The sequence below is a fragment of the Nerophis ophidion genome, linkage group LG05, assembly GCF_033978795.1.
Source record: "Nerophis ophidion isolate RoL-2023_Sa linkage group LG05, RoL_Noph_v1.0, whole genome shotgun sequence".
In the NCBI taxonomy this organism is placed as follows: domain Eukaryota; kingdom Metazoa; phylum Chordata; class Actinopteri; order Syngnathiformes; family Syngnathidae; genus Nerophis; species Nerophis ophidion.
In genome coordinates, this window is record NC_084615.1 from 24947984 (window position 1) to 24964552 (window position 16569).

Consider the following 16569-nt stretch of genomic DNA (forward strand, 5'->3'; position numbering starts at 1 on the left):
AGCGGGAAGTGTTGCGCTGTAGCCAGACCGGGATAGAAGACAAGATGAACAAAACATGTATTATGTGGCAGATATATCTTTGCAAGGCCATTTTCAAGAAGTTTGTTTAAAGAGAAACTACATCTCATGAGACTATGTTGGCCAACCTCGAAAGCTAGTTCAGCTGTTCTGGTGATGAAATGCTTGCCATTTCTACTCGAATAAGCTGACACCACTGGGTTATACTGTGTCAAATAAGTCCTACTAGTTGTGAGTTGTAATTTTTTATATTTTTTCACTTTTAATGCCATCCATCCATTTTCTACCGCTTGTCCCCTTTTAATGTTTTAAGCTTTTTTAATTTTGACAGTACCAAATAAGATATTTTTAAATGTGCCAGAAAGTAACCCTTTTTGTACACTGTTTATGTGATTCAATGCCAGTGAAGCGTTAATGTGTTTCTATATAGGATTTCTCCACCAATGGTCATGTGGTGACATAAATTATGGTGTTTTCAGAGGTAATCTTTGAAGTCAGACATCACTGAAGGCCTAGGTGGGAAACGCATGGCCCGCCACTGATAGTAGAAATGTAATGACTTGTCCCAAAATGTAATGACTTGTTCTTTATCACATTTTGTTGGATTAGCGTTTACTGTATTAGTACAAACAGAGTGAAAACTCCTGTCAGTCAGTCATCCATTCGCTTTTTCTTTTCCCATTTAGGAAATTTCCAAAGTTTCATGAAAATCCGCCCATAACTTTTTATTTAGCTGACTAACAGACAAATCATTGGCACATTTGCATAACGTTTTGGTGGAGGTAATTAAGATAGTGCTTTCTAATAATACCGCCTAAAGGAAACATGTAAAGTGAACAGTACAGTGATTAGGGAACATTAGTTTATGTACGCTAACATATTTGACATATTTAACTGACATCCTAATGATCTACAATCATATGCAAAGTTTTTGCAGAAAATTTTTATATATTTTCAATGCATTGTATTGTATAATGGATGTTGTGTCTCAATGGTATCCTTTGCTTTTACACCTTGCATTCTGTTTATAAAGATACTTGTGTATCTCCCCTGTGGAGAAAGCATGTTTAAGGTAAGTTATGAGCGCTCTGGTGAGGCTCTTTGAATGTGTTTGTATTGTGCATCCTAAAAGTATTCACAACGCTTCAGTTTTCCCCCTTTATTCTTATGTAAGGTATTTTTAAAATTAAAGAAATTCTACATACAACACCCCACATTTTTTAAATCTTTGCAAATATATTATAACAAAAAAATCAAAGGACAGGTGGAAGGAGACATGATTGGTTCATCAAAACAACATGAACTGCAGATCCACTGTGAATAAATATATAACTATAAATTATTTATCCATCCTTCCCTCCATTTTCTACTGCTTGTCCCTTTCGGGATCGCGGGGGGCGCTGGAGCCTAAGTTTAAATATTTGTCACAAAGGTACTGTAGCTGAGATAGGCGCCAGCGCCCCCCGCAACCCAAAAAGGGAATAAGCGGTAGAAAATGGATGGATGGATGGATGGATGGTATAGAGTAAAGAAAAATGCCTGCAAAGTGCACATTGTTCCACACGTCTTGATGTTCATTTAGATGTTTTGTGGCGAAGCTGCCTCTTTCACTTTTTTTGAAAGGGAAGAATTTCCTCTTTCTAAGTGCCTCTCATGAAATGTAACTCTAAAGTATGTCACAGCATGTTTCTTTCTTATGGTAGACGCATGTACTTTGAAATCTATTGTGACAAGTACTTCCTGTATTTTTGTTTGTCTTCCCTTTAATTTCATATTAAAATGATCAAAAGATGATGTGTTCAATAATGTCGAAGCTGTTTTATAGGGTACTCTTATGTGTAGTGTCCATCCTGCCTAAGTCATTTACCTTTTGTACTTTAGGTACCATGGATCCCAAGGACTTTCTTAGAGAGGCTCAAATCATGAAGAAACTAAGACATGCCAAGCTGATCCAACTGTATGCCGTCTGCACATTGGAAGAGCCAATCTACATCATTACAGAGCTGATGAAGAACGGCAGCTTGCTTGAATACCTGCAAAGTAGGATTGAAACACTACATTTTCTTATTTGTATTTGACTTATATTTTATTTCATACATTAGACACTGGTTTGTTTAAAATGCCATTATATTTCTTTAAAGGCCTACTGAAACCCACTACTACCCACCACGCAGTCTGATAATTTATAAATCAATGATGAAATATTACCATTGCAAAACATGCAAATACGGCCTTTTTAGTTTACTAAATTGCAATTTAAAATTTCCAGGGAGTTTCGTCTTGAAAACGTTGTGTAATGATGTGTACGCAAGACGTCACAGGTTTTTAGGAAGTATGAGCGCTACGCACACACACAGCTAAAAGTCGTCTGCTTTAACGGCATAATTACACTGTATTTTGGAGAACTGTGTTGCTGAATCTTTTGCAATTTGTTCCATTAATATTGGAGAAGTCAAAGTAGCAAGATGGAGTTGGGAAGCTTTAGCCTTTAGCCCCACAAACACACAGTGATTCCTTGTTTAAAATTCCTGGAGGTGAAACTTTACTATGGATCAGAGCGCGAACATGAAACACGACGGAATGTCAACCAGCAGGTTTCGCTGAGAAAATTGTGGTTAAAAAGTCGCTTCTTACCGGAAAAAAGCTGAGCTTGCTCCGTTCATAAAGCTGCCGTTGACTCCCCTGAGACATTGCCGTCAAGACACCCGTGGACACACCCCTCCGACTATCAGGTACTATTAAACTCACTAAAACACTAGCAACACAATAGAAAGATAAAGGATTTCCCAGAATTATCCTAGTAAATGTGTCTAAAAACATCGGAATCCGTCCCAATGCAATCACGTTTTTTTGTATTTTTTTCTAGTCCGTCGCTATCAATATCCTCAAACACGAATCTTTCATCCTCGCTCAAATTAATGGGGAAATTGTCGTTTTCTTGGTCCGAATGGCACTTTTTGTTGGAGGCTCCCATTAAAATCAATGTGAATATGTGAGGAGACCCCATACTTGCGACGTCATCGTCCGCGACTTCCGGTACAGGCAAGGCTTTTGTCTTAGCACCGGAAGTTGCAAACTTTATCGTAGATTTTCCCTACTAAATCCTTTCAGCAAAAATATGGCAATATCGCGAAATGATCAAGTATGACACATAGAATGGACCTGCTATCCCCGTTTGAATAAGAAAATCTAATTTCAGTAGGCCTTTAATATGTATTTTCAAAATAGAAAATATATTTACCCCCATGCCACTTCAAAATTAACTAATTAAAGTGATTGCATTGCTGGTTGTCATTCGTGCTCAAGTGTTCTAAGTACCCTTTGATAAAGTGTTTATTTGGTGTACAGAACAATGTGCACAGAATACATACTGGGCAAACACACAATGCATGCGTAAGAAATCGGTAAATTCTGTGATTTGGACATTGTCTTTGTTTTGCTCAATGTAAGAAAGAAATAGTGTAATGTTGGATTGGACTGACTGCCCTGTTATAATTTAACCCACTGATGTGCACTCATTTTAAATTTTTACAACGCTATGTAGTACACTGAGGTTTTGGGAAGTTTTCTGCCGCTAACATTTTGCATTAATTACAAATTATACATAAATACATGTAAATATATTATCTAGGATTTTATGAACCCTCTTTATTTACACAGAAAGCCAGGCGTGAATCATTTTGTTGTCATTTTCAGAAAACAAGGGTGCTACACTACAGCTCTCCGATCAAATTGAGATGGCTGCCCAAGTGGCGTCTGGCATGGCTTTTCTGGAGTTGCAGAACTACATTCACAGAGACCTTGCAGCCAGGAATGTGCTAGTAGGGGAGAACAACATCTGCAAGGTGGCAGATTTTGGACTTGCCAGGGTTTTTCAGGTTTGTTATGTATATCCCACATTGTCAATTTGTGTTGTGAAGATTCACAGTAGTGTAGTAGACATAATCCAATATAACAGTCCCCTTGGCTTGGAGACCGGGGGATGAAAAAATGAACCACCTGTGACTGGGTCTTAGCACCTGATATAACATTCAGACAGGTTGTCTTTACGCCAACTTGATGTCAGTCCTAGTTGTGCCAGTAGGCAGCAAAGTATCAAATGCAGGTTCATTTAGGAAGAAACTTAATGTCAAACATGTCCAAACGGTTTGAGATAACTCCAAGAATCTGAGAAAAAAATTAATGCAAAAATGTGATGTGTGAGACAGGAAAGGTATGTTATGTTTTCACCAAAACACATCAAATTCAAGTTGTACAAGATATAGGAACTGAAAGTACATTTTCAGCAAAGTCTCACTAACAGCAGACATACATTACAGGGAGACAAGACAGGGCCGCTGACGGGTTAGCCACTTACGAAGATGGGAAACAGGTGAATATTGGGGGAGGGTGGGAGAGTAAAACATATTCAGTCAAAGGCTGGATTCCTGGGAGGGGGGGTCTAGACTGAGGCCAAGGGAAAAAAAACTCACAGCCATAGCACACAAACATGTTACATAGAATCAACAAAACTTGCAACCAAGGGTAGGGACGCTGAATTAAATATGTGACCTGGAGGATGATTTGTTCCTAGACCAAACTTTTCTTCCTCTTTCATTTAAGAACATTTGTGTGGATGTCTCGCACACTAATAAAAAAAGCTCTAAAAATCTAATTTTGACAACAAAAAAGGCGATAGTGAGCGAGACAAAATGGACAAAATAAGTAAATTTAGCCAGGGTGAAACTTTTGTGTGAACAAAATGTGATATAAAGCGACGTGCTGTGTGATTTAGCTGCAGGGCTTGGAAAAAGAGCCACATCCGGCTGTCTTGACTGGAAATGACAAATCAAATGGCTAATTTTTTACTTTTGATCGTAAATAACGTTGCAGTGGTTGAATGAAATACAACATATAAATAGCGCTTTACTTTACAACATGACCTATCCAACGGTATAACGTATGAGAGGTTTTTTTGTCTGGTTGGTTGTGCATTTATTGAGGCAAAATAAGTTGTAAGAAGTTATAAAAAAAAAAATAGGTATAAACAATGTATGATTACTTATGACAGGCATGTGATTTTTCCGTCTGAAGTCGGAATTCCGTCTTTTTTAATCTCGGGGTGGAAAAAAATTATGTTCCGTTCTTCCGTTTTTTTTTTCGACCCTAAGTCAAAATTCGTTTACTTGCTGATTCATATTTTGTAATCGAGACGTAGCTTATATTACGCCATTGTTGATTGGTCGATATGTTCCTTGTGACCAATCAGGACATTTGTTATGAATGATGACGTTTTTCCGCCATTTTCCAAATGTAAACGATGTCGGTTCTCAAGAGAAAGGACGCTTCACGAGTAAAAGAAATTGATAAACATGTCAAAAATAAGTTTCGATGGGACTGGATGGAGAGGGAAATCACTGATACTGTTGGGAAGAAGGAAGTTACGACATTGTTCGGCGACGGTGTCATAATAATATTGACTATGGATCACGAGGTTTCAAGGCTTTGGAAGTACATTGGAAACGCCAAAAACATATGAAACAACTTGAAGCAAGGAAAACAAACTTTTCACTTGGTGGTACTTTAGAATGTCTACCGAAAGTCAATCAATCAATCAATGTTTACTTATATAGCCCTAAATCACTAGTGTCTCAAAGGGCTGCACAAACCACAACACAAACCACTACGACATCCTCGGTAGGCCCACATAAGGGCAAGGAAAACTCACACCCAGTGGGACAATGATGACGCAGTGGGACGTCGGTGATAATGATGACTATGAGAACCTTGGAGAGGAGGAAAGCAATGGATGTCGAGCGGGTCTAACATGATACTGTGAAAGTTCAATCCATAATGGATCCACACAGTCGCGAGAGTCCAATCCAAAGCGGATCCGACACAGCAGCGAGAGTCCCATTCACAGCGGAGCCAGCAGGAAAACATCCCAAGCGGAGGCGGATCAGCAGCGCAGGGATGTCCCCAGCCGATACACCGGCAAGCAGTACATGGCCACCGGATAGGACCGGAGCCCCTCCACAAGGGAGAGTGGGACATAGGAGGAAAAAGAAAAGAAACGGCAGATCAACTGGTCTAAAAAGGGAGTCTATTTAAAGGCTACAGTATAAAAATGAGTTTTAAGGTGAGACTTAAATGCTTCTACTGAGGTGGCATCTCGAACTGTTACCGGGAGGGCATTCCAGAGTACTGGAGCCCGAAATGAAAACGCTCTATAGCCCGCAGACTTTTTTTGGGCTTTGGGAATCACTAATAAGGCGGAGTCCTTTGAACGCAGATTTCTTGCCGGGACATATGGTACAATACAATCGGCAAGATAGGATGGAGCTAGACCGTGAAGTATTTTATATGTAAGTAGTAAAACCTTAAAATCACATCTTAAGTGCACAGGAAGCCAGTGCAGGTGAGCCAGTACAGGCATAATGTGATCAAACTTTCTTGTTCTTGTCAAAAGTCTAGCAGCCGCATTTTCTACCAACTGTAATCTTTTAATGCTAGACATGGGGAGACCCGAAAATAATACGTTACAGTAGTCGAGGCGAGACGTAACAAACGCATGGATAATGATCTCAGCGTCTTTAGTGGACAGAATGGAGCGAATTTTAGCGATATTACGGAGATGAAAGAAGGCCGTTTTAGTAACGCTTTTAATGTGTGACTCAAAGGAGAGACTTGGGCCGAAGATAATACCCAGATTCTTTACTGTGTCGCCTTGTTTGTTTGGTTGTCAAATGTTAGAGTTGTATTATTAAATAGAGGTCGGTGTCTAGCATGACCGATACTCAGCATTTCCGTTTTTTTGGCGTTGAGTTGCAAAAAGTTAGCGGACATCCATTGTTTAATTTCATTAAGACACGCCTCCAGCTGACTACAATCCAGCGTGTTGGTCAGCTTTAGGGGCATGTAGAGTTGGGTGTCATCAGCATAACAGTGAAAGCTAACACCGTATTTGCGCATGATGTCACCTAGCGGCAGCATGTAGATGCTGAAGAGTGCAGAGCCAAGGACCGAACCCTGGGGAACTCCACATGTTACCTTAACGTAGTCCGAGGTCACATTGTTATGGGAGACGCACTGCATCCTAACGGTAAGATAAGAGTTAAACCAAGACAGGGCTAAGTCTGACATACCAATTCGTGTTTTGATACGTTCTAATAAAATATTATGATCGACCGTATCGAAAGCAGCGCTAAGATCGAGGAGCAGCAACATAGATGACACATCAGAATCCATCGTTAGCAATAGATCATTAGTAATTTTTTGAGGGCTGTCTCCGTAGAGTGATTTGCCCTGAAACCGGATTGAAAGGTTTCACATAGATTGTTAGACGCTAAGTGTTCATTTAAGTGCTCCGCAACAATTTTTTCGAGGATTTTTGAATTAAATGGAAGGTGAGACACCGGTCGGTAGTTTACCATGAGGTCAGGATCGAGGTTAGGTCTTTTAAGAAGAGGATGAATAACCGCTTTTTTGAATGCTAGGGGAACAGTGCCCAAGGAAAGTGATACGTTTATAATATTTAGCACTGATGGACCTAATAATACAAAGAGCTCCTTGATCAGTTTCCCTGGAAGAGGGTCAAGTAAACATGTTGTTTGTTTTATTCCATTTACACGTTGTAACAATTCCTCTAATGTTATTTCCTCAAAACGAGAGAAACTATTTTGGAGGGCAATATCCGCCGTATATACAGTCGTATCTGTGTTAATAGAACCCAGTTGTAGCTGGGACGCATTGTCTTTAATCTCCTTTCTAATGACTTAAATTTTCTTACTAAAGAATTGCATAAAGTCATCAGCTGAGTGGGTGGAGCTACTGGAAGGGGTCCCTTGTTGGGTTAGCGATGCTACCGTACTAAACAAAAATTTGGGATCGTTTTTATTACGGTGGATGAAATTTGAGTAATATTTAGCTTTAGCTAAGGTAAGCATGCGTTTATAAGTTATGAAACTATCACTCCATGCCTGATGGTGCACCTCAAGTTTAGTCATGCGCCATTTGCGTTCCAGCTTTCTACATAATAATTTCTGAGCTCTAGTTTCTTCTGTAAACCACGGGGTACGCTTTTTTGGAACCTTTTTTAACTTTAGCGGTGCTATGTTATCAATGGTTTCACGCAGGGCGTCGTTAAAGTTGTTAGTGAGGTTATCAATAGAGCCCACATACTTTGGGAATGTTGCCATTACCGAGGGCAGTAGGTCAGCAAGAGTTGTCGTTGTGGCCGTGTTAATGCTGCGGCTGCTATAGCAGTTATTATTATTATTAGTTTGACAAACATGCGTCTGAACCTCGAATTTTATAAGGTAATGATCGGACAATACTTTAGTATACGGGAGTATCGTAACTTTAGAAACGGTGATACCCCTGACAAGCACTAGGTCTATCGTATTACCGTTGCGATGCGTGGGTTCATTTATTATTTGTGTAAGACCACAGCTATCAATTATAGTCTGGAGCGCTATGCACGGTGGGTCCGATGGGGTATTCATATGGATATTAAAGTCCCCCATTATGATTATATTATCGGCGTGCGTCACTAGATCAGCAACGAACTCTGTGAATTCATTGATAAAGTCCGAATAGGGCCCTGGGGAGCGGTAGATAACAGCCAGGTGTAGAGGCAGCGGTATGACAGACCTCATAGTAAGCACCTCAAACGATTTATATTTATTATTTATGTTAGGACTAAGGTTAAAGTTTTCGTTGTATACTAGTGCGACGCCCCCACCCCTTTTAAGGGGACGGGCAATGTGCGCGTGTGTAAAGTTAAGAGGACATGCCTAATTTAGCGCAAAAAAGTCGTTTGGTTTAAGCCAGGTTTCGCTTAGACCGATGACGTTAAGATTGTTGTCTCTAATGATATCATTAACTAACAACGTTTTGGGAGACAATGATCTTATGTTTAAAAAACCTATATTATAGGTAGTGGGCTGTTTTAGGGAATTTTTGATCAAATTATCCGTAGTAGCAATATTAATAATGTTGTGTTTATTATGCCCAGTGCATTTAGTATAATTACGACCATATCTAGGAATTGATACGACGGGAATTTTCCGATTGTTTGTTTGTTGCTTTGATAAACTGCACGCATCATAGTTTGCCACCTCAGTAGAACACATGTCCAACTCTGAAACAATCAAAGCAGAAAAAATGTGTTCTAATTTAACTGACTCCTTACCCAGACCAGTAGTCTCGCATCTTCCATTTAAATCCGGCTTCAGGATGGAGGGAAGTGGTGTTCTGTGGGGATTAGCCTTCTGCTTTGAAGTGAGCAAACCATCCTTTGTTTACATCGACAACTGCCGTAGACATCGAGAGGAAAGATCCACCCAAACAACCCACTTCAGTTGCAGACAGGGTAGTTAATAATGAGGTAAGCTAAAAAATATTTGCTTGCAAAATATGCATGTTTGTTTTAAATATTAACCAATTATTGCTTTGCGAAATAGAAATGTTTTTTTCTGAAAATAAAAAGCCAAGTGAAAATATATTATGAAATTACAGAAATTCAAAGAGTTGCATTATTGATTCCGGTTAAGAATTTATTTGAAATATATTTGCATATAATACTATTTTGTGATATTAAGTTCTTATGTAGTCTCTTGAAACAATATTGTCAGTGGTGTAACAATCTTGAAGGTAAATATTTTCACACTTGTTTCATGCAATATGTCAGTGTCCTCACATTATTATTATTTCCTATTTTCAAATATGAGTAAACAATACTAAACATGTTTAATTATTTTCATAAATGTACATCCTATTTTGGCGAAAATAATGAAATGTTTACATTTGGTATTTTGTTATATCTATAACTAAACTTGTAGGCAATTAGGCATACACATTAAAACTGTGAACTGAAGTAATGTGGTAATACTCTAAATAAACTGTAGATAACACTGATCAATGTGACACCTGTGGATGTGAAATGAACACAAGATGTAAACATTAGTGACTAAATACTGTTGGGACTGAACCATATACAGTGATTCATTAGGATAATTGGGGTATGTATGTTCTATTAATGATGTTTTCATGTCTTTAAACACAAAAATATTTTCTTCAAATGGTGCTGTCCTTGTTAATTTTAGCATGTTAAATTGGTGAAAAACCAGGAGACCAGACCCCCGGAAATTGTTTCAGTCTTTTTCATTGTGGTCAAATCACATGCCTGTTATGAGCAACGTATGAGCCTGGGCTATGTTTGAAGTGGACAGCTCTTTGTTAAAAGTAAGTGGAGCAGTGAATAAAATGGTACCAGTTGTTTTAAAACGATGCCAAAACAACATCAAAAGTTGTGCAGAAACATGCCGCCCATCATTGTGTGCAGACAATTAACCTGTGGACAGTTTTGTCTGACACCTCAGCCTTCATTGGACTTGTTTCTGCGTCCTGTATGACGTGTCTATATACACTTCTGGCCGGGCCAGGATACCTGACCTCGCCATTGAAGGATACTTTCTCAGGTGTGTTTGAGCATGTATCATCACTATTGATGGTTTTGGCCCCTCGCCTCCTGACTGTTCAAAAGCTCTGGTTGAAATCATCAGCCCCATTCTTGGAATCACTGAACTCCCAACAGCTGGCGCAACAACTAAAAGATATAACAGTTATAATTATCACATTATGTCATACCCTATTTACGGAAACAAGATATAACAGGTATAATTATCACATTATGTCATAGCCTAATTCACGGAAACCTTCGCAGATGTAACCTACATATTGTCACAGAAAAACTAAAACAAGACAGAACACAAGACACACACAAACCTGACAGTAAACGGCATCTCTACCTTAGTACAATTAATCTCCAAATTGACATATTTCGAGTACAAAACTGCAATATATGGACAGAAAGAACGTTATTTTTATAACTTTGTTTGGTGTCTCAGAATGGGATATTGGCTCTGGCGTGTGTCACCACGGACGTTCCAATGACTCGATGTCTGTCAGCTTCAGTTGGTCCAAGCTAACAGTGAGTAGCTTCTTAACTGTTCAAAGACGAGACCTCAAGGTAAAGTCGCGAACGAGGTTATCTACTTACTGGTCGGACGGCTGATTAATTGTGTGAATTGTGAATTATATTTATATAGCGCTTTTCTCAAGTGACTCAAAGCGCTTTACATAGTGACACCCAATATCTAAGTTACATTTAAACCAGTGTGGGTGGCACTGGGAGCAGGTGGGTAAAGTGTCTTGCCCAAGGACACAACGGCAGTAACTAGGATGGCACAAGCGGGAATCGAACCTGCAACTCTCAAGTTGCTGGCACGGCCACTCTACCAACCGAGCTATGCCGTAGTAGTCGATTATTGTGTTATCACATTGTTTCGTTCACTGGTCTGAAAGCAGGAGCTCAGTCGTGATGATTTTGCGTAAATTAAGGACTTTAATGGCATTAGAAAGCATTAAATGCGATGTTCAGAGGCATTAAAAATGTAATACAATTGTAAGACTTGGCCAATAGTCAATACCTCAATCCATCAGTCGATGAATGAAAATGAACTTAATAATGTTGCGATCATCGATAAATCGTCTGTATGTTTCCATTTTTCGTCTTGGGCTTGAAAACTGGATACAAGAGGTCTTGTAAGGTGTGTAGTACTTAACTCTGACTCCATGTCATGTTAATGCGGACGTTGAGCTTGTTTCATTCACAACTCATTTATTTCAGCAGTCTACAGCTACCTTGGTAAACATTAGCAACTCTCGTGACGCAGGCGCCTCACCTGCCATATGGTGGCCTAGAATGGACAACCAAGGCAATTCTTGTTTTCCTACATTCCTACAGTGAAATGAGTTTCTTCATCTGCTTGAAATTTTATACATAACTTGCTATCTCCTATACCCATTTTAAACAACTAACAGGGTTTAAAATATAATCTATTCAAGATGTTCAATTGTCTATTTTTATTGCACTTTATTGATATTTTCCAAATATCATTGCATAACTTGTATTTTTTCTCAAATGTTTCAATCAATCATCAATTTCAAACACATGCATCATTTGCGTTCCTAGTATGATGTTCATTTAATATTCTATAACACTTTTTACCTATTTCTTTTGAATTGTATCTTGATTAAAACATAGCCTCTAGTGCAGGAGTCACCAACCTTTTTGAAACCAAGAGCTACTTCTTGGGTACTGATAAATGCGAAGGGCTACCAGTTTGATACACACTTAAATAAATTGCCAGAAATAGCCAATTTGCTCAATTTACATTAAACTCTGTTATTATTAATAATTAATGAAATGTATCTTTGTAGAAACACTGATTATCTTAATGATTTCTCACAATAAATATATATAGAAACAGAAAAATATCATAATCAATCAATCAATGTTTATTTATATAGCCCTAAATCACCAGTGTCTCAAAGCCACATGTCTGTCTATCTGTGTTGGCGACTTGTCCAGGGCGTACCCCGCCTTCCGCCTGATTGTAGCTGAGATAGGCACCAGCGACCCCAAAGGGAAATGGATGTCACAATTTGAACTGGACACCAAATCTGTTATCGGTTTCTTTGTCAGTTAGTGGGAAGCCTGGCATTGCATGCTGTTAACTAGTGCGTTGTACTCTGGTGTGTAACTTGACACTGCAACTCTGAGTGAGTCTCGCAGAAGTGCATCACTGAGGCGTGTTCTGTGTTTGTTCTTGATGAAGTTCATGTCAGAAAAGGCTGATTCACAAAGATAAGTTGAACCCGACAGGCTTGCAACCTTCATAACTGCTGCGCATACATCACTGTACTTTTCTGTGTCTACAAGGCACCAAAAGTTTGGTGCAGTCTGGTGGGCTTTAAATTTTAAATTGTCAGGAAAGAAGAGGAAGGAATTTAAAAGGTAAAGAGGTATGTGTTTAAAAATCTTAAAATCATTTTTAAGGTTGTATTTTTTTTCTAAAATTGTGTTTCTAAAAGTTATAAGAAGCAATGTAAAACAATAAATTAATTTATTTTAACAAGTGAAGACCAAGTCTTTAAAATATTTTCTTGGATTTTCAAATTTTATTTGAGTTTTGTCTCTCTTAGAATTAAAAATGTAGAGCAAAGCAAGACCCGTTTGCTAGTAAATAAAAAAAAATAGAGGCAGCTCACTGGTAAGTGCTGCTATTTGAGCTATTTTTAGAACAGGCCAGCGGGCGACTCATCTGGTCCTTACGGGCTACCTGGTGCCCGCGGGCACAGCGTTGTGACCGCTGTTCTAGTGTCTGGCTTTTGTGAGTCATACTTTCAAAATGTATGCATTTTTATAGCATGTTTCAAACATTTAAAAATCACTTTTGGGTATATTGATCAACTAATTCAGAATTGGATGTCTATTTGAGGGGTTAAATGCAGTTCCCCTTTTAATAGTTTTGATTGAAGGTATAATATATTAATTGACTGGCGGATCCTTTTGATTGGCTATTATCTAAGGCCATGCGCAAGGTCAGAACAATGGATGATTCTACCGAAAAATACACTTAAGAAAACATTTTCTCGGATCAAACGGTTTTGCGAGCCAATTCTAATTCACTAGATTTTAACTTTTAAACTAGACACGATTATATGGTCAAATGCCTACAATTGTGTGTGTGTGTGTGTGTGTGTGTGTGTGTGTGTAAACACACAATTGTAAGCTTTTGACTATATATTATAAACACATGGGGTCGGACATGGGCATTACTTTTTTTAAGTGGAATTAAAATGGCATTGAAAAGCATTAAGTTAGATTTGTTATTATCTGTAGAAACCCTGTTTTAGCCACTTGGTATTTATTTGTCAGTGCAGCTAAGTCAAGTGTAATTTTAAATTATTTTGCTAACTGGACACGTGTGAAGTGTTGTTAACACGTTGCAGCAGATATACTCTTGTGTGCTAAGCTACTTGAGGTCCGCCGTTTGAGGGTATCTGTTGTAGACATTTGTTCTGTCCGAGCTCTTAGTTTATTCCCAACGTTTGGGCATACAGTAGTATTGTAGTTTGTTTGTTGACAACCAAAAAGTCAGCAAAATTTATCCGTTTGGCTTTTTCATACGTTGTGCAGACTCCTTCACACACATACTGGCTAACTGTTGTGCTGTCCTCCATCATGACCGACTTCCGAGTTGGTGCTGTCAGATGAAAAACACTCTGTAGAACAGCAACCATCGGCCATCAGAGGAAAGCTGAGGTTATCTACATTCAAACCAATCGGGGAATGACTCAGTTGAGGCCAACTAAATGTTGTGCAATATAGAACGATTTCATCATAATGAACTCACTGCCCTTATTATGACAGTATGTTCTCTCAGTCATCAGAATTATCCAACTACATTTGAAGTATTTTGATCACTAAATCTTGATTTGCATTTTCATTTTGCTTTGGATCCAGCATGACTCTGTGTATGCTGCAAGAGAAGGTACCAAACTTCCGGTAAAATGGACTGCTCCCGAGGCTATCCGCAGCAACATATTCACCATCAAATCTGATGTCTGGTCCTTTGGTATTTTGCTTTATGAGATTATGACATTCGGCAAAATGCCATACCCAGGTAAGGTTTCCCGATTGCAAAATAATCAGATCAATCAGACCTGGGCTATCATACTAATTAGCACAATTGTTTCCCATTTGCTTAGCTCTGACAATATGTACTTGTTTTTTGTTTTTTTTCCAAGACATGTCAAACTTCCAAGTCCTCCAAAAAGTTCCTCAGGGCTACAGAATGCCACGTCCACAGAACTGTCCTAAAGAAATGTATGACATCATGATGGACTGCTGGAAGGACGACGAACATGAACGCTCCACATTTGAGACCTTGCAGTGGAAGCTGGAGGAGTTCTTTGATCTGAACATGACCAGCTATACTGATGCTGTGCCAAATGACAGTACAGTACAGTGAGAGAAATCAAGTCAGTATCAAAATGCCCTCTGTACGTATTTGAAAAACCCAATTAATTCAGAGCCAGTTGACTCTTTAGATCATATCGAACACAGGAAGCTTTTTTACTTTCCACCTGACTCATTTGTCAACTGAATGGACTTCAGGACTGCTTTCGGCACAGATTGAGATATTTACCCACTTTGATGAACCGGTTTTTCTTGCGATTCCCCCTTGTGCACATTCTTTCCACTGCAGATCTGCTGTCCTTTTAAAGGAAACATGAGGGAGTGAATCATACGTACAACACCTTACCTCAACAAAGTGATTGCATAAGTCTTGAGTAATGTGAGCTTAACTCTATTCAAGGCATGTACTATTTTAAATGAAGAACTTTTGTACTTAAAGCATGACATCGCTGCTTCTATGTAATTGGTTATCAATGTATCAGAAATCAACCATTATGTTTCTATAGTTCTGAGCTTAATTGCTTTTTACTAGTGGCACTCTCTGATTTGCAGATTCATGTAAGTTCACTTGGAATAATATTTTATTACTAACAAAATGAACTTCAGTGGCCTGCTAAGATGTGGTGACTTTGTATGTTTTAAGTAAAATCCTTTTGAGTATATAACAGTGTTTAGGTAACCCTACCATATTTTATGTTGTACAAATCAAACAGACAAATTATTTATGTTTTGAGTGTTTAGATCTTTTGTGCTTTAGTTTTCAAACCTTTTCAACCCATATTCAGTTGAATGCACTACAAAGACTAGATATTTGATGTTCAAAGTCATTAACTTTATTTTTTTGGCAAATAATAATTAGAATTTCATGGCTGCAACATGTGCCAAAGTTGTTGGGAAAGGGCATCTTCACCACTGTGTTACATCACCTTTTCTTTTAACAACACTCAATAAATGTTTGGGAACTGAGGAAACTAATTGTTGAAGCTTTGAAAGTGGAATTCTTTCTCATTCTTGTTTTATGTAGAGCTTTGGTCATTCAACAGTCCGGGGTCTCCGCTGTCGTATTTTACGCTTCATAATGCGCCACACTTTTTAGATGGGAGACAGGTCTGGACTGCAGGTGGGCCAGAAAAGTACCCGCACTCTTTTACTACGAAACCACGCTGTTGTAACACGTGGCTTGGCATTGTCTTGCTGAAATAAGCAGGGGCGTCCATGATAACGTTGCTTGGATGACAACATATGTTGCTCCAAAACCTTCAGCATTAATGGTGCCTTCACAGATGTTTAAGTTACCCATGCCTTGGGCACTAATGCACCCCCATACCATCACAGATGCTGGCTTTTCAACTTTGCACCTATAACAATCTGGATGGTTATTTTCCTCTTTGTTCCGGAGGACACCACGAACACAGTTTCCAAATATAATTTGAAACGTGGACTCGTCAGACCACAGAACACTTTTCCACTTTGCATCAGTCCATCTTAGATGAGCTCAGGCCTAGCGAAGCCAGTGGCGTTCCCTGGTGTTGTTGATAAATGGGTTATGCTTTGCATAGCAGAGTTTTAACTTGCACTTACAGATGTAGCAACCAACTGTAGTTACTGACAGTGGTTTTATGAAGTGTTCCTGAGCCCATATGTTGATATCTTTTACACACTTATGTCGGTTTTTGAAATATCATCGCTTACGTGCAGTGATTTCTCCAGATTCTCTGAACCTTTTGATGATTTTACGGATT

At 38.8% G+C, this 16569-nt stretch overlaps 1 protein-coding gene across 1 annotated transcript in view; it reads left to right on the forward strand.

The window, feature by feature from the left end:
- The window catches only part of frk (fyn-related Src family tyrosine kinase), a 63652-nt gene extending 47850 nt beyond the window's left edge, over window positions 1-15802 (forward strand). Inside the window, exons 5-8 of the mRNA XM_061900368.1 lie at window positions 1900-2058; window positions 3715-3896; window positions 14372-14531; window positions 14656-15802. Of these exons, the coding sequence (XP_061756352.1) occupies window positions 1900-2058; window positions 3715-3896; window positions 14372-14531; window positions 14656-14879 (725 nt within the window). The 3' untranslated portion in view covers window positions 14880-15802. The remainder of the gene's footprint in view (window positions 1-1899; window positions 2059-3714; window positions 3897-14371; window positions 14532-14655) is intronic.
- The last annotated feature ends 767 nt before the right edge of the window (window positions 15803-16569 follow it).